Source organism: Fukomys damarensis, unplaced genomic scaffold (assembly GCF_012274545.1).
Source record: "Fukomys damarensis isolate Sample0158 unplaced genomic scaffold, DMR_v1.0_HiC HiC_scaffold_27, whole genome shotgun sequence".
Lineage (NCBI taxonomy): Eukaryota > Metazoa > Chordata > Mammalia > Rodentia > Bathyergidae > Fukomys > Fukomys damarensis.
In genome coordinates this window covers 32,191,601-32,219,358 of record NW_022900939.1, presented here as the reverse complement: position 1 = coordinate 32,219,358, position 27,758 = coordinate 32,191,601, and the positions used below count along the sequence as shown (strand labels likewise).

Sequence of the window (27,758 nt, the reverse complement as noted above, 5' to 3'; positions counted from 1 at the left end):
AGAAAGGGGTGTTTAAAGAGGTTTTACAGAGCATTATGGGAATCCGTGTGCTATGCCAAAGAGCTCAGCAGAGCCTCCTGTATAGTTGAGACTGGATTTTTGTGGTTTCTTGTCACATAGTAAGGGTTATTTTCCTTTGGGAAGATTCCTTTAAATACCACAGTATATTATTTAGGGTGAAGACTCTGGGAGAGCCAATAAGACTTAGCAAGAACCTGGTATCTTGTCTTATTTTCTCTCAGCACAGGTCCCTTCTGCAACCTGGGCAGCCATATCCTCCCATCGTAGAGGTTTTGATGAAGGGGGACTTCCCTTTTCTTGGATGGCCTTATAACTTCTTTGAGAGATCTGCTGTAAAGTTTTTGTATATCTACTTCATATTTGGCCCATAAAACAGATTTTTCTGTCATTAAAAGAAAAAGAAGGCCAGGGATTTAGCTCAGTGGTTCAGATGCCTGACTTGCAAGCAGAAAGACCCGAGTTTGATCCCTGGTACCAAAAAAAGAAAAAGTTCATGACCAGCAGACTAGCACTCCAAAAGATTCTCAAGGATACCCTAAAAAAAATGAAGCTAACAATTACAAAAGGTCTGAAAAAATGAATACATCAATTCAGGTGAGGACTTAAGTAGGAGGGAAAGGAATTGGCAATAGAGAAGGTGGGGGGGAAAGCCATGTCAGGAATAAGTCAGTACTTACCAGTAGTAAGTGTGAATGGTCTCAATTCCCCAGTCAAAAGAAACAGACTGGCAGAATGGAGACAGTGGACTTTCAGCCAAAAGTGATCAAAAGAGGCCAAGAAGGTCACTACATATTGGTTAAGGGGAATAATCTAACAGGTAGAGATCGTTATTAATATATACACACTAAACAACTGTGCACCAAACTTCATAAAACAAGTACTACTGGACATAAAAGACAAGATAAGCATAAACAACTGTAGTGAGAGAACTCAGTACCACAGTAAAACAGATAAACAAATGAGTTGGGAAGAAAATCAGCAAATATCAGAATTGAACAAAAAACCTTCAAACAAATGGGTTTAAGAGATATCTACATTGTTCTACCCAACAGAATACACATTCTTCTCAACAACACATGGAACTCTCTCCAAAATAGACTACATTCTAGCAGTAAGCAAACTTAAATGTAGAAATTTAAGTTATACCACTCACATTACCAGATCATGGTGCAGTGAAACTAGAAATCAATGACAAAAGAAAACACAGATATTGTACAAATGTATAGAAACTGTACAGTACACTCATAAATAGATAATAGATTCAGAAGAAATAAGACAGTTTCTAGAACTAAATGATACCAGTACAACATACCCAGAATCTCTGGAACACAATGTAAGCAGTCTTTAAAAGGGACGTTTATAACTGTGAATGCCCACATCACAAAATCAGAGCAAGCCCAAGTAAATAACCTGACAATGCATATCAAGATCTTTTACAAACAAGAATAACCCAAACCCAAAGCTAATATAAGGAAGGAGATTAGAAAGATCAGAGCAGAAGTCAATGAAATGGATTTAAAAAATCAATGAATTGAAGAGTTGGATCTTCAAAAGAATAAAGCCAGGGATTTAGCTCAGTGGTGCCGCCACCTGCCTTGCAAGCGAAATGTCCTGAGTTCAATCCCCAGTACAAAAAAAAAAAAAAAAAAAAAAAAAGAATAAATAAAATAGGCGAACTCTTAGCCAATCTAACCAGAAAAGGAGAGAAAAGACCCAAGTCCACGCAATTAGAAATTAAAAAGATGAAATCACAATGGACACTGCCAAAATAAATGATTAACTACTACTTCACAGAACTGTATGCCAGTATTGAATTACCAAAACTGAAATGAGAAAATTTTAAAACCCTGACTAATCCAATAACAGGCAATGAAATTGAAGCAGGGAAAAAAAAAAAAAAACTACTAAGAAAACTGCAGGTCCAGATGGATTCACTGGCAAATTCTACAAAAACTAAAGGGAAGATCTAACACCAATAATCTAAAAGCTTTTGAAAGAGAAGGAGTACTCTTATAGTCACTCCTAGAAGCTACCATTACCCTAATTCTAAAACCAGAAAAGCTTCAACCAAAAGGAACAATAGACCAATCTCTTTAATGAATGTAGATGCAAAACATCAACAAGATACTGACAAATGGAATATAACAAATCATCCAAAAGCTCATATATCATGACCAAGTAGGATTCATCTAAGGGATCCAATTATGGTTCAACATATCACATGGTCATTTCAGTTGTCACAGAAAAAGTACTTGACTAAATCCAACATTTATTTATAATTAAGAAAGTAAGTATAGAAGGACCTTATCTCAATCTGATAAAAGCCATTTATGACAAAATTACTTCCAACATCTTATTAAGTGGGGAAAGTGAAAGCTTTCCTTCTACAATCAGGATCAAGACAAGGATGTTTGCTGTCGCCTCTCCTGTATGATACGCTTCTCAAAGCATTATAGCATTCGTGCAAGAGAAAGAAATAAAAGGGGTATGTGGAGGAAGGGAAGGAGTTACATTAGCAGTATTTGAAGATGATGTGATCCTGTACATGTAACAGCCCACAAATTCCTCCAGAGGACTCCAGGCTTATGTTTCCTAGGCAGGCCAATGTGAAGTACCTGCGCTGACGGCTCCTCTGGGAAAACAAAGCCATATTAGGACAGCAAGGGATCTTCTTTCTGCTGTCCTCATTTCTCCCAATTCAAGAAATGTTCCATATTGGAATATGAATAGTTATAAGATCTGTTTTGCCCTTTCATGGATGATCTGTAGAGAAATGGATAACTAAGAACACAGTGGTTACCAGTCTTCCATTACGTCTTTTGAGTTTTAAGTCAACCCATAATAAGCTTGTTCCTTCCTCCTGCCAGGGCAACAATAAAGGCAAACTAATTAGTGCTTCTGGGGCTGTTGTGTGGTCTGTGGCTAGACTGTGCGGCGGGTATTATTCTAGGATCCAAATAAAAACTCTGCACTTTCTTAAAAGTCTGTAAATAAAAATTGGGGCCACTTATTAAAATAACCAAACATGTTACTTAAAATAGTGATAGTACATAAAGTAAAATGTACAGAAGCAAGAATCTAGGCAAACTGCTACTTTTTTTTTTTTTTTTGCTAATCTTAAACCCAGAGTGGGATTCTAGAATAGAAGAAGGACATTCAGTAGAAGTGAGGTCTGAATAAAGAGAGGACCTTAGTATAACACTCAGTGCTACAGCAGTACTGGGTTACTTACTGTAACAGCCAAACCAAATAATGTGAGGTGTGAAGATGGGGCGTATAGGAACTCTGTACTGTCTTCATACGTTTGGTCAATGCCAAAATAAAGTTTATATAAGAAAAAATTAGAGCCTGGGCAAGGAGGGTCCTGAGGCCTCTGTTTTCTTGGTCTCAGTAAGTCCCCTTGAGCTCTCCCTCTATCCCTCAGCTGCGTCACAGGAAACCTAAAATCTCCTTCAAGGTCAGCCTGCTGCTTCTGCTTCTGGCTCTGGGATTGCTGCGGTTCTGCGTGTCCATGAGCCTTTTTTCTTTCTTTTTTTTTTTTCCTGTTTATCATGTTCATAATTTTACATCCCTGCCTCATCTAGGCATTGTGTGCTTCTATTTGAAAGATCTTCCAGAACTGGAGCTGCTATGCAAACAGAATAAGTTATGACTGTTCTCTGCACTGTTTCACCCTGGCCCTTTCCCCCACAGGGTTTAGTTCTTTCAGCCAAGATTCATTTTTATTTTATGTTTCCTGATTGTCAGCTCTTGGGGTAATACGAAATGTCAACCAGTTAAAATTTCATTTATGTAAGTTGCTTATGCTCTATTATTCTTGGTTGGGGGGTCTGCTCTTTTCCAAGGACATGTGTTGACTTGGTTCATTTATTTTGTCCCATTTTTAAAAATTGAAAGTATTCATCCATAGAACTTTAAAATACATGTGTGGACATATATCATAGGCTGGCTTGCTTGCTTTCTTGCTTGCTTGCTTGCTTGCTTGCTTGCTTTCTTTCTTTCTTTCTTTCTTTCTTTCTTTCTTTATTTATTTATTTATTTATTGGTACCAGGGATTGAACTCAGGTCTCTGTGCTTGCAAGGCAGGCCACCAAACCTCTGAGCTAAATCCCCAGCCCTTCATAGGCTTTCTTTTTAAAATGTAATTTAATTTTTATTTAAACCAAAATGACTAGCTTGGATATAGAATTTAAGTTTAAGGGAAAATTGAAAACTGTTAAATGTGAAAGTCCTCCATGAGCATCCCTCCAGAACAAGATTGAAGCACGCGCATTTATTGAATATCCTGACATAACCTCTTTAAAATGACATAGACAGATGGGCGTGGTGGCACACACCTGTAATCCCAGCATTCGGGAGGCTGAGGCAGGAGGATCACTGTGAGTTGGAGACCAGCCTGGGCTACATAGTGAGTTCCAGGTCAGTCTCAACTACATAGTGAGACAGGTAAATAAATAAATAAAATGACATAGATAGGTTTTAAGGTAAAGGACAGCTAGGGAGAAGCAGATTAAAGTGGTGCTGGGTTAAGATCCAGGAACACCTTCAAGGCTGATTCATTGTGTATAGTCCCACTGCTCAGAAATGAGAGGGGGCAAGGACCTCTGAGGTTAGGGACCAAGGTAGGAGAGGAACTAATTGAAAGACTGTATCCCATCCCATGTCTGTCTCCATCATGAAAGCCAGCCTGTCTGGGACAGGAGGAAGGAAACTGAGGAGGTCTAGGCTCTGGGCCCACATGCCCCCCACCCCGATAAATAGCCTTCCTTGATAAAAAACGGAGGATTCTTTTAAAAATAAAGCGTAGGAAGTCTCCTTTACTAGATTTAGGCTTTTTAAGGTTGAGACTTGGTCTCCACTAGATTGGGAATATATGAACAAAGCTTTTTAAGGGCAATTATGTTACCCAACGAAAATGTTTTTGTTGCTACTATCAAAGTCAGTCACCAGCACAACAAAGAATTATGCTATGGAATGATGATCATAAAACTTAACCTGTAGATTGCAACTGTATTTGAATTGAGAAATGCAATATAGTAGAATCTTTATGATCTCAAGTTTTGGAGTCTAATTGCCCTAGGTTTGAATCAGTTCACTAGTTGCATGTCATGAGCTCAGTTTCACTAAAATGGCCATTTACTACATATTTTGTAGGTGTACTGGGGGTTGAGGAAGCTAATGAGTGCTGAGTCCACAGAGCCTGCTGAGGATAAAGGTCAATGGATTGAGGGGACCTGGTAGGAATGATTTGTTTCGAAAAAAATTCTAAGGCCTTAAAATTTTCCTGCTGACCCCAAATGGCTATGATTGAATGAAAATATTTAAGTGAGATCATAACTTTAAAATATAACCAGTTTCAGTGTTTTCAGACAGCATTACTTTGAGATTTATAAAATAATGAGTTTAAAACTTAGTAATGATACAGTTCCCAGAACATATGCAAAATATATTTCTTAACCAAGACCTGTCACGTAAAGGTACAAGATCCCAATAGTGAATGTAACTGTACTGTATACCTAAAACGTACCAAGAAACTAAAAACTAAAAAAAGGAAAAGATTATTTTTAAAATGTAATTTAAATTTTAGATTCTTTTTTTTTCAGTTTTAATTGAGTTTATTGGTACATTTTAGGTATACAGTACAGTTACATTCACTACTGGGATCTTGTACCTTTATGTGACAGGTCTTGGTTCTCATTTTTCCCCTTATCCCCGCCCTCCCTTCACTCCCCCCTCTCCTCCCCATTTACAAACACTTTATTTCCATCTTTTCATTTTCTCACATTTTTTTCTTTTCCCTTATTACCTTTCCCCTACTCTTCCCACTTTCCCTACACCTTTAGCCCTTTTCTTCCCATTTCACAATGTCAATTTTCTCATTAGGATCTTATGTACTATTACAGTTCATTCACACCAGAGAAACTATTCGGTATTTACACATGTGTGACTTATTTATTTCACTTAGGAGTATATCCTCAATATGTATCCATTTTCCTATGAATGAATCTAATTTCTCATTCTTTATGGCTGAGTAATATTCCATTTTATAGAAAAACCACATCTTCTTTATCCAGTTTCCAACTGATGGGCAGATAGGCTGTTTCAAGTTTTAGCTATTACAAACTGTGCTGCTATAAACATTGGTGCGCCTATATCACTGTGATATGATTCTTTTAATTCTTTTGGAAAGATACCCAGCAGAGGGATGGCTGGGTCAAATGGAACCTCTAGTCCCAGCTCTTTGAGGTATCTCCCAATTGATTTCCATAGTGGTTGCACCAGTCTGCACTCCCACTAACAATGGAGAAGGGTTCCTTTCTCCCCACAACCCTGCCAACATTTGTTACTGTTTGATTTCTTGATATCAGCCATTCTTTGTGGGGTGAGATGGAATCTCAGTGTTGTTTTCATCTGCATCTCTCGAATGACCAGTGATGTGGAACGTTTTTTCATATATTTACTTGCAGCTTTTACTTCTTTGTCTGAGAAATGTCTGTTTATTTCAGATGCGCATTTTTGAATTGGGTCTTTATATTTGGGGGGGTTAGAAAAAAGAATCAAAAATTCATTTGGAACCATAAGAGACCTAGAATAGCAAAAGCCATCCTTGGCAACAGAGATATGGTAGCAGGTATAACAATTCCCAATTTGAAACTATACTACAAATCCACTGTGATAAAAACAGCATGGTACTGGCAAAGAAACAGATCTGAGGATCAGTGGAACAGATTAGAAGACACAAAAACAAATCCAGCTGTACTCAGCTACATCATTTTGACAAAGGAGCTGACCATCTTCAGTGGAGGAAAGATAGCCTCTTTAATAAATGGTGTTGGAAAAACGATTTCAACCTGCCAAAGATTAAAACTGGACCCTTATCTTTCACCATGCACTAAATTAAAATCCAAGTGGATTAAGGATCTAAACATTAAAACAGAAACACTAGACTTGCTGGAAGATAAGTTAGGCAGAACTCTTGAATACATTGGCATAGGAAAAGATTTTATGAACAAATCCTCAGCACAGGAACTAGCAGAAAGAATCAACAAGTGGGATCTCATTGTATTAAAAAGCTTCTGCATTGCAAAAGAAACCATCAACAGAACTAAGAGACAACCTACAATGTGGGAAAAAATTTTTACCAGTTGCTCCTCAGACAAGGGACTATTATCTAGAATATATAAAGAACTCAAAACAGTCAGCCCCCCCCAAATATAAAGAAATATATTTCTTATATGAATAATTATATAAAATTATCTCTAAAGAACTTCTAGCATTTATATGCCTATGTATTTAGCTTCTTCATTATCATTTGACTTTTGGGGGAAGGCGTGCTGGGGATCAGACCTAGGTTCTCATGCCTGCTAGGCAGAGTGCTCTACCACTGAGCTACAGTCCCTACTGCTGACTTTTAAATAAACCAAGTTGGCTCACTTTTCACATCAGTGGTCTAGGAGTGAACAGAATTACTTTTCAAAGCAAACACTTGTAATGCATCATAGGCTAAAAGCAAAACTACTGTTAGGACTTACATTCCCATCTGAAGTGGGATATGTTGTCTGTACTGATCTTCCTGGGGATTGGGGTGTGGTTGGCTGTTTAAGGGTGCATTTGCGTTACATTAATTGCAGCATAAATGTTTCTTGGTTGCATGTATTACTGATTTGTTTGCATACTTTCCCCTCCATTCTTAAAATGGAAAGATGTAGAATTATACTGTAGCTTTCATTTTTAGGATCCCCATCATCCCTTTGTTGCTTCTTTTAGTTCCACTTTCTAGACAAAGTTTGTTTTTTTTTTCCGTACTGGGGATCAAACTCAGGTCTTTGCGCTTGTGAGGCAGGCGGCAGAACCACCGAGCTAAATCTCCAGCCCTAGACAAAGTGTTTATGGCCATACTTTCACATTATAATCAGTCTCTTCTATCAGCAACTCCTTGATTTAAAAAAAAAAAAAAAAAAAAAAAAAAAAAAAGCTAAAGGTTATTTTCAAACTGGCTTGAGATTGAGCCCTTTAAGTATAGGGATTTGGAGAGTCACAGAACTCCTGTCTTTCTGGGCAGGCCCAGCTCTCATTCCCTGCAGGTCAGAGAGAGCCAGGAAGAGATGGGCACACAAAAGCTAGTCGGCCTTGTCCCCATGTTCCAGCAAAAGCAGAGCAATTTCCAGGGAGAAACCCTCCACAGAGTGTCTGAGAGCGAGGTGGAATTGCAGAGGACATACAGGAGGTGGAGGTTCAGTAGGGAAATAATTTGCTTTGCTCTCTTTGGGGTGTGACGTAAGCTGTGCCATGGGAAAAGCAGCCTGGGCCTCACCTCGACCGTTACAAGGGTTCAGGTAGAGGAAGGCCAGGAGTCAGGGCACCCACAGGACTGTCCACAGTGGCAACTCGGAACACTCTGTCAGTTTTGATATCAAAGATGACAAAAGTTAAATCAAATTTAAATATTCAATTATAAATGAGAGCTTTTTTGAAGAATTTTTATAATTTTGATTGAGTTAAAATGAAATATGTAAAAACAGTAAAAACTATAAAGAAGTAGAAGTAAATAAATTTTGAGGAATAAAGGAATTCTCATTGGAATTTCACCCTTAGATATTTTACATCCATTTTATAACAATCCAAAAACATAAAAATGGCACTTGAACTGGGCCCTTAAGCAAGTCCTAGAGATAAGGTGAGAGATAGAGAAAAAAGTTCCTCTCAGGTTTGGAGTCTGAGGCCAGTAGGGCATAATGGAGCACCACTCTAAAGATAGGCCGAGCATGGTGGCACACGCCTGTAATCCTAGCATTAGGGAGGCTGAGGCAGGAGGATCGCTGTGAGTTCGAGACCAGCCTGGGCTATATAGTGAGCTGCAGTTCAGTCTCAACTACATAGTGAGACCCTGTCTCAAAAAAGCAAAATAAATAAATAAAAATAAATAAATAAATAAATAAAGATACCCCTAGCTTCATTATTGCTGTACCATACTGAAATTGTGTAATGGTGTTTTTTGTTTTTAATCTGTTCTACTTGTTTTCCAGGGCCACTTCCCAAAGAAAACACTTTAAAAAAATAAGATATGGCTCCTGCCAAGCTTTGCTCCATACACAGGAAGTAATCTGATCCGCCACCGCCACCACCACCCCGGCCTGGCTGCCTCCAACCTCTGGGCAGTTGGTCTGTGTCTAGGAACTTGAACACTGCCTTGAGTGCCAGGTTCCCGAGACGAGAGACACCTGCCTGCCCTGTCAGGGTCTGGTAACTGTTTAAGGCTTGGCAGTCAGGAGGTCCCTATGCACCCACTAAGCTCTCTGTGCCGTAGCACAAAAGCAGCCCTCAGCAAGGGAGCCTGCCTGTGGCTGTGTCCATCAAGCATCATTATGGACAATGCATTTGAATTTCACATAATTTTCATGGGTCACAAAGTCTTTTGAATTTTTTCAACCATTTTTATCTTGGGGCCATACAAAAATGGGAGTGGGGTAGAATCTGGCCTGCAGCCTGTTACTTCATTACCTTCAGAGTATTGTCTCCCAGTCTGGGTCTCTCTGGTGATGCAAGCTGCTTAGTCATGCTTTCCCATCATTTATTAAAATTCCCATGTCTTCGCTTTAAAAATGCTGTTGGAATATAATTCCAATAAGGTGGGTTTCTTAACCAGGAGGTTCCCCAGTTCTTCCCAAGGTCCAGAGATGAGGCAACCAGCGCCGAGGTGGGTGTGGCACGTGGGGAACGTTGGGCTCCATCAGTAGAGAAAGATGAACGCAGGTCACATCCTCCTGTCTCAGGAGGCTCGTGGTTTGTTTTTGTAGCCAGTGGTGTGCTCTGATGACATTTCTACTCTCCAAGGTTATGACCCATCACAGTCTTGGAATAGAAGTGGTTCTGGTTCGGTTTTCTTTCTTCTTTTAACTGAAGCAGCATTAAGCATACGTCTTTAAACTCCCTCTAGACAAGCAACACTTGTAACAGAGCTCCTCAGCTGTTGGATTATTTTCATGGACAGTACTGGTGGTGCTGTCCTAGAGTCCTTTGTGATACCCGAGTCCGTTGCGTCTGACCCCTGACCTCTGGGCCCTTGCAGGATCAGATAGCCGAGGCACTGACACCTCCTGGGCCATAGGCAACAGAGCCTTGTTGTTCTTACCAACCAGCCGGTTCTTGGTGCAGACCTCGTGTGGCTGGGCCTGTTTTCATGTAAGGTTTGAAGGACCACATTCAGGAAAGTCAGGCTAATACAGTTTGGAGGAGGTCATGCAGCAACATAAAGACTTCATTCAGCTCTTTATGCTACTCTGTATAACATTTATTCAAAAAATATAATTCTAGAGAAAATGGTTAAAAGTCTACACTATTAGGCTTGGAAATTCAGTCTTTCCATCTTCTGTGCAATCAAAAGTCTTAAAGGTCAGGCACTGTCTGTCCAGCCTGGCAGTCTGGGAATTATGTTAACCTTTCAGGTCAGTGGTGTGTGGATGAATGTGCCTTCCTTTCTGGTGGTTCTCAGGAAATCTCCAAAAGTGACTTACGGTACTGCAGGAATTTGTTCTGCTACTTCAGATGATTGTGCTGAGAGGAAGGATTTCTTCTCCAGCGTTGCTCTAGAGTAGCCAATCCAAACTTGCCGTAGCTTGTGAGTATGAAAACCCCTCTCAGCCTCTGGAGTTTGAGCTCCAGTGGAGCTCAATGGAGGACTAGACTAGAGGCTGTGCGTGTTTTATTCTAGCAAAGAATGTCTACTTTTTTGTTCATTCCCTAAGATTTTGTGTGATGCTGAATTAAAGGTGGTAATCAATTGATCTGGAAGAGGAAATTTCAAAGCACTTCAGTGTTCAGGCTATGGCACAAGTAATGTAGGCTGTTTTTAGTCATATTTATAGTGGAGCAAAAAAGTAGAGCAGAAAGAATTGGAAAAGTTAAATTTTGACCTGAAAGGAACTGTATGTAAAGTTGGGGCCAAAGGTGGTATGGTTGCTGAATAGATTAGTGCCACTAAAAAGAAACAAAGTACTTTGTGCATGGGACAAGAAAGATGCCTTGAGGACATTTCAGAAATCTTATTGCAAGCTCAGGGTTACAAGCATATAAATCCTTCATTTGAGAAGAGAGGCCATGGGGTGCCTAATCAAGAAGGACCACCTACAAACTCAGTTCCCTGGGACTCACTGATTCATTTCACCAAGTTCAGTCATCCAAGCATTTAGAGGCTGCTGCAGCCATAGTCCAAGGGCACCCGCCTACTGCTCAAGCTGGCATTATTCACATGATAGTGCTTTTCTAGACATGCAGAATGCAAGAGTTGTGAGATTCTGGAGGCTTCTGCCCAGATTTCAAAGGAAAGCCTGGGAGGTGGGGAAGCGGGGATGAAGCTATGGGCCTGAAGCTGCAGGTGCTTTGGAGACCACAGAAAGTCAGAGATTCCAGGAACGTGGGGCATTTGCCAAGGAAAGCTACTGGCTGCAAGCAGAATCATCCGAGAGAGGTCCATGCAGACTGCGGGCTGCAGGGCTGCAGGGATGGATGACCCAAGCCAATTGGAACTTACATCTCACCACCAGGTGCTCCATCCAGATGCAGCTTATAGGCCTTAATGTTTCCCCTGTTGGTCCTGCTTTGACCCAGTATTTTTTATCCCCCAGTTCTCCATTTTGGAATGGGAATGCTTACCCAGTGCCATTGTTTCTTGGGCTAATGTAATACGAAGTAACTTGCTTTTTTATTTTTACAAGGGTTAATAGCTAAGTGTTTGTCTTGCATCTCAGAGAAGACTTTGATTTGCACTCAAACAATGTAGAATAGTACAGATTTTGGGGAAAGGATAACTACATTTATGGTTGCACACAGGTTGCACATTGTATTAGGTGGAATTATGGCATCATTATCATCTTCATTTGGAGATTAAGTATGATTTAAGGAGTTGAGTGTCAAGTTGATAATGCACAGAATGCAGTGGTTAAGCTTAAGTCAACTGAATTAAGACTCCTGGAGAGGTCAATAGATCATGAGTGTGCTACGTTTATTGGTGGATGAGTGCCCTGGCGTTCATAGGTGAATGTGCTGTGAAGTAGAACCTACTTACAGGCAGGTCCTCGGTACCTCTGGGGGTCTGTCTTTCACTGACACACTTTCTTCTGCTTCGCTTTTGACCACCATGCAGTGAGCGGCTTTGTGCCATCGCCTTCTTCTGCCGTGGACCCTGCCAAACATAGTCTGAAACTGTGAGGCAAATTAAACCTCTCCACCTTTAAGTTGCTAGTGTTGGGCACTTTGAGTCACATACACTGGGTAAGCTCACACCTGCTGCTTTTTAATATCAGTATTCACAGACAGGCTGGAAATGGCTACATATGGGCATGTGCTTGTGTTTTTCACCGAGAGGCTCTAGAAGCAGCCAGCCCCGATCTTGGTTATTTATTGGCTCCTTGGAAAAATACTTCTTTCCCAAAGTAAGGCCAGAAAGTACAAAATGAGCCCATGACAGCCCATAATGCCTAAAAGTGCGAAAGGTCTTGTGGTGGGAACACGGCAGAAGGACCCAGGGGCAGCTTCCCAGGGGCTCATGCAGGCCACACCTGGGAACTTAGAGCATCTCAATCAATAAGGACAGTAAGAGCTTCCATCCTGTGGGGAAAAACAAGTGACTGAGGCAACTCTGCTGCATCCATATTAGGGCAGACAGAAAACCAGCCACAGATGTGGAAAGAACTGTTGAAACAGAAAACCACCCAGTGGCAACCCTCACTGTGGGGGGCGTAGCCATACTGCCTTGGGAGCTCTCACTGGAGGTGGGCAGTGTCTCAGGACAGCGCTGTCCGCACCTCTGTCTGACCCGAAGCAGGAGAACCAGACAGAGCCACAGAGGTGCCGTCTGCCCCACCTCAACTGTCAAGTGTGATGTTGGCCAACACGGGCTGGAGTCTGAGGAAGGGGGACGCTGGGTACGCTGGGGACAGCTGGGACAGCAAAGCAGGCATTTTCGGGCTGGACACTTGGGTTTTGGTCATAGAGGAGGTTTCTCTAAGTGGGGAGACATCCTTGAGGGCACAGGGGTGAGGGGCAGCAGCTCCATGTTCTCCTCAGGCACTGTTTCTATAAACTCAGAAGTATTTTAAATTAAATTTTAAAAGCAGACAATTGGGGCTTAAGTGATTTGTTAAAGTTACACAGCCACCAGGTACCTGAGCTAAGAACCAAGCTTGTCCAAAGCAGAGTTGGCTGTTCCAGCCCGGGAGGCGCCAAGAGTCCCTGTGGTCTGAGTGGACTGATGAACTTGTCTGCTCCATAAAAAAGACCGTTACATAATACATGCTGTAAAATTTTTTTTTAAATTGCAAAAAATTCAATTGTTTATCCAAAAATTACATGATAATCTATACATAATAACATGTATACAGGACATGATTGGTATGCGGTGCAGAAGAGCTATTTCATATTTGTTAGTTTCCTTTTCAAAATGAGCCCGAGTCTTTGTAGTGCAAGTGCTTGAGTTGTAGCATCTCTAAACCTTCTGAAGCTTGGAACGCTTGTCTCCAGATTGTTGGCCAGGAGCGGGCTGGGACAGCCACCAGCCATCTGACCTCTGGGCCACTTCTCAGACGAGAATCAGTGCCCTGTCATTGTGCCTTCTGCCTCTGGCTTGGCCTCCTGGGCCCTCCAGCCTCCAATCTAGCCAAGGCACTGGAGTGGGGGCCTCTCCAAATGCCAGCTCTTTGCAGTCCGTGTGCTGGCTCTGTACCCTTACCCCATGCTCTCCCGAATCCTACGTCCTTGCCACCTTGTTCCGGTTTTGGCTGCCCGGAACATCCCAGTGCTTGGCTACCTGACACGCTCAGCGTATGCTGGACTCTCTCCAGCCTGCCCTCCCTGTTTCCATGTCAAGCCATAGCCACTGCCCTCAGCTCACTGGTACACACTGCTCCCCTCCTGCCTAGCTGGCTGAGCCTAGCTCTCCCTCCTCCAAGCCTGCAGCTCTCCTCCCTCCACTGCCCGCGAAGCATCATTCTTCACTGGGAACTTGGCCTTCTGTGTCAGTGCTCTGGTCATCTGCACTGACATCCTCACTGCTCTGAGCCCTCCTCTCATTCCTATCATTTTACCCCATTCCCTGGATCATCCTGTCCACACAGGAGGTACCAGCAGGTGCCTTAGGAAACCACTGTGCCTATGGCTTTTACCTCAGCATCAGAGGCAAGCACACATCCCTACCTTGAAGGCCTCTGCTGTTGTCTGGTGACAGCAGAGGCCACTGCCCGGCCATGCACAGCCCACCCCTCCCATCACTTCTGCACACATCCGTGGGCTCAGCAAACAACACCTGGTCTACTCTCCACCCGACCGAGAGATCCAAGCCATGAGCTCACCATCCCCTGCCCTAGAGCACACGGAGGCCACCTCACTGCCATTCAGAGCTACCATCCCCCTGCTTCCTCCATAGCCTTGCTCACCTCACCCACCCAAGCTGCCCTCCACAAGTCCTTTCCAGATGCACAGCAGACTGCACTCCAGCCCTGGGACCAGCCTGTGTCCCGGCCCAGGCATCTTCCCGCCACCACTTGCTGCTCTGGGAGGGCCTCCAGGAGGGGCCTCTTCGGTGAGCGTCTGCATCCAATTCTTTGTACGACATGAGTTGTGTAAGAACCCGCCGACCTTCCTCCGTGCCCAGAAGCACACTGTTAGATCTCACTGCTCCAGGTCTTCACCGTAGCTTGGTGTGGTTAGTCCCTTGGTATCAGCCATTCTGACAGCACCTCAGTGGTGTCTCATTACAGCCAGTGACGCATCCCTTGCCATCCACAGCTCTTAAGTCATTAAGTCCTTGCCCATTATTTTTAAATGGATGTCCATCCCGTTACTGAATTGTGTCTTACATATTGTTTTTTGCAGTATTTCACTGGCCTTTTTCTCTGTACAATGGCTTTGAAGAGTTTCTAATTATGATTAAATCCATTTATCTATCAGCCAATTTATATCACTGCTTTTCATCCTGTATCTGAAATTTTGGCAAACCAAGTTTACAAAGATATCTTACTGTTGCTTCTTGCAGAAGCTTATGGTTTCAGCTCCTACATTTATATCTATTTCCATACTTCAGTCTAGTTTTATATGAAGTGAGGTGGGCACTCGGGTTCAGTTTTACACAAGGATATCTAGTTGCCTGACCCTGACAGACTTACCCCACGGTGTGAGATCACTGAGCTCACTTCTCCATGGGCCAAGCTAGTCTTCAAAATAGTTATTAAAATGTGAATGGAGTGGAGACAAATGAAGGAGCAGTCTTTCCCACAAATGGTATTGGGCAAGCGCAATATTCACAGCCAAAAACAATGAAGCATACGACATACAAAATTAGCTTTAAAAATAGGCTAAAGACCTAATTTTAAGAGCCAAAAATGAAAAGCTCTTAGAAGTAAAACACAGATATAAATCTCTGACACCGGATTAGGCAGTGGTTTCTCAGCTATGACACCAAAAGCACAGTCAGAAACACAAAACAAACTGGACTTCATCAAAATTAAAAACCGTACTTCAGATAACACCATTGAGAAAATAAAAACACAAGTCACAGAGGGAGAACAGTTTTAAACATTATTTATCTGATAAATGACTTACATCTGAAATATATAAAAGACTATTACTGCTTCATAATAGAAAAGAATAACTTAATTGAATAGGCAAAGGGCCCAATAGACAAGATTGGAATACAACTGCCCAGTAAACACACAAGGGAAATGAAAGTCAAAACCACAATGAGAAATCACCTCGCATTACTAGGGTGGCTATGATTTTTAAGCATAGAGGTGGGGAATGGATGGCAAAGATGTGAATTTGGACTCTCACGCCCTGCTAGTGGGCCCTGTAAGAACAATGTGGCCACTGTGGGAGACAGTCTGCCGCCCTGAGATGGTTATCCAAGCATCACAGCAGTTCCACTCCTGGGCAGGTAACCAAGGGCACTGAAATCAGATGTTCACACGAAAACCTGCACGCAGATGTCCACAGCATTGTTGCTCCTGGTACCACAAAGTAAAGACCATCATTAGTTGAATAAAATGTGGTAAATACTCATACAAAGGAGTGCTTCTTGGCAATGGAAAGGAATGGGATACAGATCCCTGCTTACTGTAGATGAGCCTTGAAAAGATGCTACGTGAAAGGAGCCACACACACAATACTCGTGTAAAATGGCCAGAACAGGGAAATCTTCAGACAGGAAGCAGACTAATGATTGCATATGGCTGGAGTCAACAACTGAGGGGGGTATGGGGTCTCTTTATGGGGTGATGAAAACATGCAGGAATAAAAAAGTCGTAAGATTGCATTACCTTGAAAATATACCAAAACTCACTGAATTATAATACAGTTGTCAAATTCAAGTCATTCTGAATTTGTGTTCAGGGCCGGGGATTTAGCTCAGTGGTTTTGCTGCCTGCCTGGCAAGTGCAAGGACTCAAGTTCAATCCCCAGTACCAAAACAAAACAACAACAACAAAAAAAACATTTGCCTAAATTTGTGTTCAAACACCAAAAAGTTTAAGCACTGAACATATTTTTCCCATAAGAAATAATGGGGGGAAAAAAGAATGGAAAACCAAATAATCGGTTCTGAGACCCAAAACTTAAACTTATAAATTCATTTTTCCAGGACTTAAATTTTGTAATGATTTCTGTCTTTCTATTGTGGTTCTCAGAGTTTTCCACTTAACTTCACTGGTGTTATTAACTAACTTTCTGTGAAGCCATGGTTGCAAGATTTTACTTTTGAAAAAGCACAGTGGGGAGTGCTTTAACGCACTCATGCAAGTGCTCTATGTTTGGGGAGAGTGGCACTGCTTAGACTGAAGTGTCACCTCTTTGTGTCCACAGCAAGACTCACTCTCGGCCCATAGAGGTTTTTTCAAGTTGGATTTTCAGTTTGACTAACGAGCAAAGTTATAAACACCGAGCGGATTTTTTTCTAACTTCACTGTTAAAATGTCTAGCTTGGAGCCATTTGAAAACTGAGGTATCACTGTCCTTGAGTTGGTTATTACATGAATTATTTCTCAGTGTTTTTCAGAAAAATCACTAAATTAGCCAGGCATAATTCATCTTGACTTTACCATCTTTCCAAAGATAAACAGATCTGTGGACACCCACAATGTACACAGGATCCAAGGATCCCATTTCATCAAACGTGGTCCCACTCCTTTAGCACTGCCCTCCTCACCATGTCATCACGACTCATACCCAGTAGCCACTGCAGCAGCACTAGGCAGCAGGTTCATTACCTTGAAAATATACCAAAACTCACTGAATTATAATACAGTTGTCAAATTCAAGTCATTCTGAATTTGTGTTCAGGGCCGGGGATTTAGCTCAGTGGTTTTGCTGCCTGCCTGGCAAGTGCAAGGACTCAAGTTCAATCCCCAGTACCAAAACAAAACAACAACAACAAAAAAAACATTTGCCTAAATTTGTGTTCAAACACCAAAAAGTTTAAGCACTGAACATATTTTTCCCATAAGAAATAATGGGGGGAAAAAAGAATGGAAAACCAAATAATCGGTTCTGAGACCCAAAACTTAAACTTATAAATTCATTTTTCCAGGACTTAAATTTTGTAATGATTTCTGTCTTTCTATTGTGGTTCTCAGAGTTTTCCACTTAACTTCACTGGTGTTATTAACTAACTTTCTGTGAAGCCATGGTTGCAAGATTTTACTTTTGAAAAAGCACAGTGGGGAGTGCTTTAACGCACTCATGCAAGTGCTCTATGTTTGGGGAGAGTGGCACTGCTTAGACTGAAGTGTCACCTCTTTGTGTCCACAGCAAGACTCACTCTCGGCCCATAGAGGTTTTTTCAAGTTGGATTTTCAGTTTGACTAACGAGCAAAGTTATAAACACCGAGCGGATTTTTTTCTAACTTCACTGTTAAAATGTCTAGCTTGGAGCCATTTGAAAACTGAGGTATCACTGTCCTTGAGTTGGTTATTACATGAATTATTTCTCAGTGTTTTTCAGAAAAATCACTAAATTAGCCAGGCATAATTCATCTTGACTTTACCATCTTTCCAAAGATAAACAGATCTGTGGACACCCACAATGTACACAGGATCCAAGGATCCCATTTCATCAAACGTGGTCCCACTCCTTTAGCACTGCCCTCCTCACCATGTCATCACGACTCATACCCAGTAGCCACTGCAGCAGCACTACGGGCAGCAGGTGTGACATGGGCTGGATATCAAATGGCCAGTCTCCCTACAGCCACCATCTTTCCATCTGAAACACCAGGAGATTTCTGCCAATTTCCCACATATGGCAAGCAGCTGAGAAAACAGCCATCTGAATCATAGCCTGTCTCCCTCAGAGGCACTGAGAGTGGGCTCCCTGGGGAGGTGCCAGTGCCTGCTGCTGATCAGTGTGCACAGTGCCAGCAAGACCACCTCCACAGCACAGCTTCCAGGTGCTGTCTCTGGGTAGAGAGCAACCCTGGGGCACTAGAAAGAGCCACAGGTCCAACACTGCCCATCACGTGCCTGGCCAGGAGCTTTCCAGGTCAGGTTTATAGTTTTCTTATTAAACTTTTGTGTGTGTAACAACTTTTCATGAAAAGTCTCCTAAAACATATTGCATCTATGTCACCCTTGTCAAAGTTTGTCCATCTTTACATACTGGGGATTGACCCAGGTAGCATTGAGCTCTCTCCCTGACCCTACTTAGGAGATAAGGTTTGGCTAAGTGGAACAGGCTGGCCTTGAACTTGCCACCATCCTGCCTCAACCTCAGAAGTAGCTAGGATTACAAGTGTGCACCACCATACCCAGCTTGATTTCCAGCTTGATTTGGTCATCTTTTATTAGTGTCACAGCTATACCCAAAACTTGTAAACTGCTGTTGCAATGTGCTGATCCTGAGAGTGACCTCAAGCCCACTATCCCTCAGAACTACCTGTGCTCCTGTCAGCCTTTATGACAGCATTTCTACTGATCAGTGACTGCTACTCTTGGGTCGTCCAGTTGGGCTGTTCTATCAGCCTGTGTTTGCTTCCTTCCCACTTTCTTCCGTGCCCCGGAGTGGAGATCACCAGGCAGGTCAATGACTCTGGATAACTGGTGCAATGCTATTAACCTGTCTATAGTCCTTCAGAAACTTACACAAAATTCTTATTTATAGCTTATATAAATTGCCTCAGAAACCTCTGCGTATTGAATGTGACTTCTTCCTAATGTCAGCATTTCTACTTTTGTCTTCATTGTGAAAACTAAATGGAATATACTTTCCTAGTGGAAACATCTAAGTTAAACCTTCCTTTCGCTCGCCTGGGAAAGCAGAGATCTGCTCCCTGGTACTTGGAGCCCGAGCCTCAGGCCCCACACTGGAGCCGGCCCAAGCCCCAGCTGTCCCTGGAGTCGCATGGGCTGCAGCCAAGCACAGCCTGGAAGCTAAACTGCCACGTTCACACGCTCCCCTTTATGTTCCTTAAACAGTTGTTATTAATTTAGAGGGGACTGAGGTTTAAAAATCAACCAGCACTTTCCACTTAAATAACTTACGTATACATTTTCCCCTCCAAACTGGGATTTTGCTGGAATTAGCAATCATCTGTAAGCTTACCCCAGACCCACCCCGGGTCTGTGCTGGATGTGCTGTTGCTGTGGCAAGGGCTCCCACACTGGCAGCAGCTCTGAGGGGTTGCTTCCTTCAAACTTGTGACATGTCTTTGTCCCCACACAACCTCCTTTGATGGCGCTAAGCTGGTTTGATCCAGCAAGTATCTGCAGCCCAAAAACATGCTGTCACCATGTCCCAGTTTGACCACGTCTCGGGCTGAGACTGTCCTTCCGGGAGCGTTGCAGAGGCCTCTGGATTATGGTCATCGTGGGGCTCACAGTGATGGAAGCTTCACCCGATTTTTAGCCAGTACCCCGGAAAAGCATCCCTGTGCCCTGCCACCCCTTGCTCTCCCAATGGCTCCAACTGTGATCATTTCTTCTCCACTCAGGACAAGTACCCAGACGTAGTGCACCTCCCAGAGGGGCCCTGTTCCCGCTGCATGGGGATCCACAGTGCCAGCTGCCCAGGGTGAGTCTGTAAAACAAGGCTTAGCAGTAGAAAGTAAACAGAAGACAGCTAATGAAGGTGAAAGACCGTCCACGGGAGCAATCTCAGCAGGTATCTAGTGAGTGTGGGAGCGGAGGGAGTATCTGCGGGAATGTGTGAGGGGCGCTGGGCCGCAGAAGGGAAGTGCCAGTGTGGGACCAGCGAGTGACAGTCCTCCCTTGGCTCCTTCGGAAGCCTCTGCCTCTGCAGGGCACTGGGAGAAGGCAGGGTGTCCTATTACTGAAGACATGGGAAGGCGGAAGGTGGGCTGAGGGCTAGAGCTCCACAGAGATGGAGTCAGCAGGCTCCAGACTCCCCCACCCCAGGCCCAGAGCCACTCTCCTGCCTCATCCTCTGCCTCTGCGAGTGCAGTGTGCACCTGTACATCTGCTTCAGAACCAGTGGAAGAACCCTGACTATACAGCTTTCAAGCTGTCACGCGGCGTCTCCCTTACGCAGGCTTCTAGGACCTGCCTTTGTCCTGTGGCGGCCTCCGTGTTCTCCACTGCTGGTCCCTTCTTCTGGCGCATAGGCTTCTACTGGGCTCAGTTACCCAAGAGATGAGATTCCTGTGCCATGGAGCAGGTGTTTGTGTGGCTGTCACAGCCAGATTATCTTCAAGGTGGGTTATCCACATTCCTACCAGTGGTACAGAAGTTCCTGATGCTGTACAGAGCAGCAGCTCCCACGGTTCCTGGTCCTGTTCCCACTGTCCTGTGAAACTGACCATGTTTTCTTTCTCCGTGGGCAGTATCTTTAGGAGTAGGGAGCCCAGCACGGAGACCAAGTGCTAACAGTGCTGCAGACTGAACCTTGTGCATGATGGGCAAGCACTGTATGACTGGGCTACACCTCCAGCCCTTTCTTGCCTATTTTTTTCTTTTAGAGACAGGATCTCACTACTAAGTTCCTAAATGTCCCAGGCTGAGCTTGACCTTGTGATCCTCCTGCATCAGTCTCCCAGATAGCTGGAATCAAAGGCATGTGCCACAACAGTTGACAAAGTTAATCTTTTAAAACCAAGTTTCAAAAATCTGCCCCCCCCACAGGTTTGAATTGATGATTGTTTGGAGGATTCAAATAGATGAAGAAGGGAAGGTTTCACCACTGCTGGATCTTCTTACCAAAATTCCTCAGCGAGGTAGGACTTCTGGGCATGGTTGTCCTTCCCAGCAGACTTCTCAATATGCCCAACAAAGCAAGCTGTTTAGCTGCTTCATCTGGTTTTACACGGGAAGAATCTAAAGTTGAAAATCTTTGTGTGTCAGTTTTCATAATATTTACCAGTAAATCAAAAAGCATGTGAGAAGGGATCCCCCAACCTCAGGCCTCCCAGGCTGAGAGCAGGTAGGAGCGGTCTCCGCCTGGAAGCACAGGCGCGGCCCCTTCCTCAGCAGCCAGTGGCTCTGGCACCCCCACTTCTGTGTGGCTCGCTGGGAAGGGTGAGACTCGGTGACACCAGAGGTTTCTTAACTGATTTGTGTTTGCTTCACAGCCCTGGAGCTGGACAAGAACAGAGTCATTGAAACTGCTCCTCTGTGCTTCCGGACCCTGCTAAGAGTGCTTGGAATCGAGGCTGCTGTTGAAAGCCTGATAAGATTGCTCCAGACAGGGAATGCTTAGTTCCCAAAGGGCGGACAGGAGGAATAAGACGTGTGCCAAACACCCTGTGACTCAGTGAGCACGAACGTTTGCTCTTTGCCACGTAGAAGCCACACCCTCAAAAGACGCCACCTGTGTAGCTATTTAACGTGCGATAAAATTGACAAAATGTCAGTGATGACAAGTATACTTTTGTTTCGTTTTTAGTAAATTTAACATTTGGGAAAATGTACTAAGTGTGGCTGTCGGCCCCTGGACAGGTACAGAAGAGCTGGACCACCCCCTCGCCCCCACACAGTCACCCTGATGACAGCCACACAGGCCAGCTTGGAGGGACCACCTGCCTGGCTCCCGCACCAGACCTCTTGGAGGTAGGCGCCTGTGGAGCTCCATTTCTTCAGCATTCCTTGGACCAGAGGTGCCACACCTGCCTCCTGCCTCCTGGTCTGCACAGCAGCATGTCGGCGTGTCCTGACATCCCTCCTCCTCCACAGAGGAAGTCAGCCTGCTGCTTTCAAAAGGCCTCAACGAACTGAGTGTGCAGGGGCCTGTTACAACATTCTAGGACCAGTGAGAGTCCTCACATCACAGGCGCACAGAGCAGCAGGTCTGTGGGGACCAGGACTGTGTGTGTTGGGGGTGGGGGGGTCCTTTCTCTCTCCTCCCCACAACCCAGGCTCCGGGCAGAGCTGACGCAGGTGAGGCCCCTGAGTCCCAGGCTGGAACAGCAAACCACCCAGGGTCAAAACAATGCTGAGTCCATTCCCTTCCTCCTGGAGAGTACGAGCTTCACACACGTTAGGTGGAGCCTCCAAAGTCCCTAGTGCCAAAACACACCACATAAACAGGCAAACAGGATGTCCAAACGCCTACATTTTGGGTATTTGTTTTGGTGTAGTGCCTGTTATTGAACCCAGACAGCGCTAAGCTACATCCCTAGCCCCTTTCGTTATTCTGAGAAGTAGTCTTGTTAAACTGCCCAGGCTGAGCTCAAACTTACGATTCTCCTGCCTCAGCCTCCCACGTTGCTAGGATGACGGTGTTAGGATGACAGGCACCACCACACCTGGTTGAATAAGTATCTTTTTGTATCTCTGAATATAGAATAAAGTTAGAAATATCAAGACAATTCAAAATAAATTCTAGAAGAGTTATCTTGATTCAATCAAACAAGTATAATTTTCAAGTTATCTATCACAAAATTTCCCACAAAAATTTACAATCAGCAAAATATTTTTCATTTTTCATGTAGCATTTTCATACAATTTCATGGTTTCATTAATATAATATGTTACAATAAGCCTTCATTAGTCCCTCAAAATGATGATATAAATAGTCTGTACAACCTACCATAGGGAAGAAAAAAAAATGAAGCCAAAATTCCCAATGATTTCATAGCAGCCAGGTACACTTTTGGTGACCCCAACAAGAACCCTCTCGTGCAAGCTGGGAGCTGTTCATCTTCCAGAAGCAGGGCCTCCTGCACCCCAGCAGGAACAGCAAGGCCCCGGGCCCACACGCCTGCTGCACCTCAAGGCAAGCCCAGGGAGGAACGTGGCAGGGAGGTAGGGAACCCTTAGTCCTTGACCACCAGGGAGACTAAGCGTTAGGACAACTAGGCTGTCTGCACACCCACCCCAGCAACTCCGCGAGTTACAGCTCTGCTTCCAGCTTCCACAGCAGCAATGTCAGGTAGGAAAGAATGCCTCATCTCCCCCTAGAGTTAAAAATAAGACCCTAAAGCAAAACTAAAGTCAATGCTCATGTGAGTGGTGTCCATCCTGACCTGAGTCTCATGCTCCCCACTGACCTTTCAGGAGCCATGGGCTTCGGCACCTCCAAAGGGACCCTGAGTCTACACCACTCAGAATCGACATCCGAACTAACCCCTGGTCACTCAGCAGCAGGGACCCACCCAAAGCCTGTGTTGATTTGTGGCTCGCACTGAAAAGGTGACCAGTAACAGCTGAGAAAGTTCCAGTAGTATCCATGTTTTGTCAAAAGTCCAAACTATAAGATGCTCATGACAATTCAAGTTTTCTATATCAGGAGTCTGGTAGTAGGAGATCCAAACCTTGTGTCATCTGATAAGGCTTTTCGCATTAGAGAGTTAGACACGAGCCCTGGTTGGAAGGAAGAACTACCCAGGATGCTTCCCAGGGCTTAACGGACACTTCATTTTAAGAACATGAGTGGCTTCCTGGGATGTGGCACTCACATCCTACATTCCTTGTCCTGGAAGATGTTTCTAGTGCTCTTCAATTTCATGTCTCCAGAGGCAGTCTCACCTCAACAAGGGTTAAAAGCAAAACATTCACACCGAGAAGTTATCCAGTACAACAGGAAATAGTTCTATCAATCATTCAACTTTCACATTCAAATTTCAAAGACATTGCAGGGGGAAAGTTAGACCTTATGGAGAACTAATGTGCAATCTTCACTCTCCTTGAACCGAGTCGACATGACAGTGTCATCTTTGGCATGCACAGTCTTTGAGTAATAGTTGACTATCTTGGCGTCTAGTTTGTACTGGTGAGGGATGCTCTCATACGGCTTGAGGTCCAGGTCCAGTACGGACACAGAGAAGGCCAGCCGGGACCTCGAGGAGGGGACGACGAGCCTCTGATCAGAGCTGCAAGGCAGAAAGCAATTTCAGAATACAGACGTTCCAGCAATCACACACCAGCTCATGAACAGCACTCAGTCTGTGCGTCTGGGTGTGCTGTGTTTTTGTCTCTGTCAGCCAGAAGCACTAACACACAAAGCCTCTGCCAGGTGACTGCTTACTGTGACACAGGCCAACGCACCACTCCACACCCGCCCATGGCGCTGAGGGACTGCACGATGGAAAAGCCATTATGTGGAATTCGAGAGCGATAGTCCCCATAGCCCAGCAGTCTAAATGAAATGTTGAAAAAGTCACTTTATCCTGAGCCAAGGATTACAAAACCATTAAGAAAAAGTAAAAAAGGAGATCTGGCTATTTGACAGCCAAGTGGATGAACACTGAGAACAGACTTCTCTTTATGTGCCTTTCCCATGTCTGCTGAGAAATGTAGACTCCTTTATGCTTTTCACATCTGGAGAGAGACCTGGTTTCTCATTTTACTCTCCAACCATATCTTTGGTGCTCTGTATTTTGTTTCTCAGGACTTCGCTTTATAGCCTTTATAAACATCAGAAGTGTCATGTGCTTATAATAAAATAGGGACAGTTACATGTAAAAACATTTTCAGAATAATTCCGAATCTGGTGCCTGGATGGCTATGCAGTCCAAATGGCTCAGAGAACTGAGCACATAGCATTCAAACGAGTGGCTAAGTGAATTATAAACTCAGTTCAGCCCAAAAGAAGTGTTCTGGGGTTCTGGCTTCTCCATGCTTACTACTGTTCTCGATTTGGAAATCATTAAAAATAAAATGAGACACTAGTTTCAAGGACCTAAGAGAAAGCCTGCTCTGAGAATGCCAATCAAGGCCTCAATTCTACTTCCAGAATCCTGTTTATATGAAAAAATGAATCCTAACTCAGTTGCTGGGATTGTTACTCTCTCCTAAATAGAGAACAACAAATCAGTCATGCACAAATCAATACTTTGAGTCTAGCTTTGGAAGTTGAAAGGAGCCTGCAGCTCGCCCTCACCAACCCTAAGTTTCTGAAAAAACTGCATGCAGCCAAAGACACCATGCATTCCTGGTAGCTGAAACTTGGGCCCAGTGCATCTGGGCTGGGACGGCCCAGCTGCCTGGACCAGTACAAGGGATATACATTTTATAGGACACCTCAGTTTCTTGGTCATAAGCAGCACCCAACAAGGTGTCACATAAAATCAAAAAAGATCTTCCAAGCAGCGCCTATGAAGTCTTAACCATCTGGTCGACCCAACCAGAAGCTCCACGTGAGTCAAGGTCAGTGGCCAGCAGGCACCTTTGGTGGGAGGGGCTTATCTGCCCCTCAGTGCCCCTAAGGCTGAGACTAGGCAAGAGGCTCCCAGGGCATACGGCTCTCCTGTCACAACCATGTGTCCCTCTGGAAGCCTAGACACTGGGGCTCGAAGGACTTGTGGTTGCAGGGGAGCTGGCCTTGCCAGGACAGCTGTTCTCTGGGGAATTGACCAGCAGGGAGGCTGGCCAGGGGCACAGGCAGAGAAGCCAAGGCTGCAGCCTCTGCCCACACTGTTTAAAACGAAATCAGGAGCAGCAACAGCAGCAGCAGGATTCAGGGAAGGCAGCTCTCCCTGTGGTTCCAAAATCCTAAAATATCTACAGCAACAGGAAGATAAACATCAAACGTCAAGTTATGACAGGAGAGAAAGCAATGGTGAAAAGCCTTCATGTGATAAGTTTAAAACAGTCAACCTGTCCTCAAGCTGTAAAAGGTTAAGGATCTAAATTTCATCTCAGGTTGACGGTGTATCTCATGGATCTAAAGATGATCAGGACGAACCTCACCCTAAGTTTATCTTGCTTTCCTGAGTGACATGGCCAGACCCAGTGCAGGCACTGAACACCTTCCTCAAAGGGCAGCCAGTGAGGCACATGCAGAGGCTGTGACTCAGGTCCCCTGCACAGATGCGTAAGGGCAGCAGTGGGGGAGCCTCTGAGGGTCTGCTCCCTCACGTCCTGCTACTCCTCCAACGCCCCTTCAGAACTTCATACCTCCTTCAACCTGGTCACAGAATGCTAACTTCTGTATATCTAACTTCCCCCAAATCTAAGATTTTTGCAACACAAAGCTTATATATCTTAAAACTAAAACAAGCTTAAATCAATGTTATAAAACACTTTAAAAAGACTGAAAATGCTCTCTGTTATACATTTTTCCTTTGTCTTTGTTTTATCTCCTACCTATATTATCAGTACTTTTTTTTTAAACAGTGCTGGAACAGAAGTCAGGGCCTGGTGTAGGCTAATCAGACGCTTTCCACTGAGCTATGGCCCAGCTCTAGCAGTACATTTCTTACTGCACCATGAAATTAACTCCTGAACTTGGTGAAACAGTTCAGGATGAAGTCTTAAAAGACAAATGGAACACAATGTTATAAATTTAATAAGCACATAGCTGGGGCCAGGGATTTAACTCCGTGGTTCCGCCACCTGCCTCACAAACGCAAGGGCCCGAGTTCGATCCCCGGCACCTAATAAACACATAGCTGTATCATAATTCAACCATTTCCTTATTTTGCACATGAAGAAAATTTGCAAATTTTCAAATAAAAATCATGTACAGGACAACGTTCCACATAGCGTTTGGGCCTGTGAGGATTCTGCAGCTGAGATGGACAGCAGTCCTCAGTGCACCAGAGCAGACACGGTGGGTGTCATCAGGTGTCTTTTCTTCCCCTCACTTCCTTCCAAATTCACTGAAGCGGAAAAAGAGGTTGTTGATAGGGTTGGAAGCCTAAGTGCCCCTACTTTTTAGGAGACATCTGAGACAATCTCCCTCCATCCTGTGGACAAGACTGCAGGTAGGCACTTGGTGGGTGATGATTCCTGGGCCTCCGCCCCCAGTCTGAGCTGTGTACAGGGTGTAGAACTGCACATGCTACCCTCTCACTTGGCAACAGCTGATTTGTGTGGGGCAGGTGGTCTAGGTGCGAACAGGACCCTGGTGCTCAGCTCTCCATGCATAGCAGACGGAGGATCTGCGGGAAGTGCATCCCTCATCTTCCTTTGGGGCCTCCACACACACGGTCTCTGACCCTGCCTTTCCTGAAGCTCCACCTGAGCACCTGCGATCACGCATCCATCTCCCAGCCCGATCCTTGGCCATCGATGTGGGTTGCTCACCTAATATGGCAGCTCCCAGCAGAGGGCCTTCTCCCAACTAAGCGCTGGAGCTCTTTCCTTAGGGGAAACTAAGCAGAACCACCTTTTCTGTGCTTCAGTGATGCCCTGTAAATGTCCTGAGGATTTCACATCACAGCGGGGACAATCCTGTGCCTGCCAGAACCAGGACTCCTGGAAACTGTTTAGCTAAAGCATCAGAAAATAGGTGGTTGGCAGCTAGTGACTGAGGTCATCCTGACCCAAGAACACATCAGAGAAACATGGTGCAATCAGGTCCT

The 27,758-nt window shown here is 44.2% G+C and overlaps 2 protein-coding genes across 4 annotated transcripts in view; one reads left to right on the top strand and one right to left on the bottom strand.

The window, feature by feature from the left end:
- Positions 1-22,929, top strand: part of Cenpp (centromere protein P) — a 232,489-nt gene extending 209,560 nt beyond the window's left edge. Inside the window, exons 7-10 of one of the 3 annotated variants that reach the window (XR_777587.2) lie at positions 19,992-20,071; positions 21,139-21,230; positions 21,585-21,861; positions 21,952-22,924. Coding sequence is in view for 2 of the 3 variants with exons in the window: in XM_010610582.2 (XP_010608884.1) it covers positions 19,992-20,071; positions 21,139-21,230; positions 21,585-21,712 (300 nt within the window). In the remaining variant the exon portion in view is untranslated. Of the gene's footprint in view, positions 1-19,991; positions 20,072-21,138; positions 21,231-21,584 lie in introns of all 3 variants that reach the window. The other 2 variants (XM_010610582.2, XM_010610581.2) reach the window with 2 other exon arrangements.
- Positions 22,886-27,758, bottom strand: part of Ippk (inositol-pentakisphosphate 2-kinase) — a 62,601-nt gene continuing 57,728 nt past the window's right edge. The window contains exon 13 of the mRNA XM_010610584.3: positions 22,886-24,323. Within this exon, the coding sequence (XP_010608886.1) occupies positions 24,098-24,323 (226 nt within the window). The 3' untranslated portion in view covers positions 22,886-24,097. The remainder of the gene's footprint in view (positions 24,324-27,758) is intronic.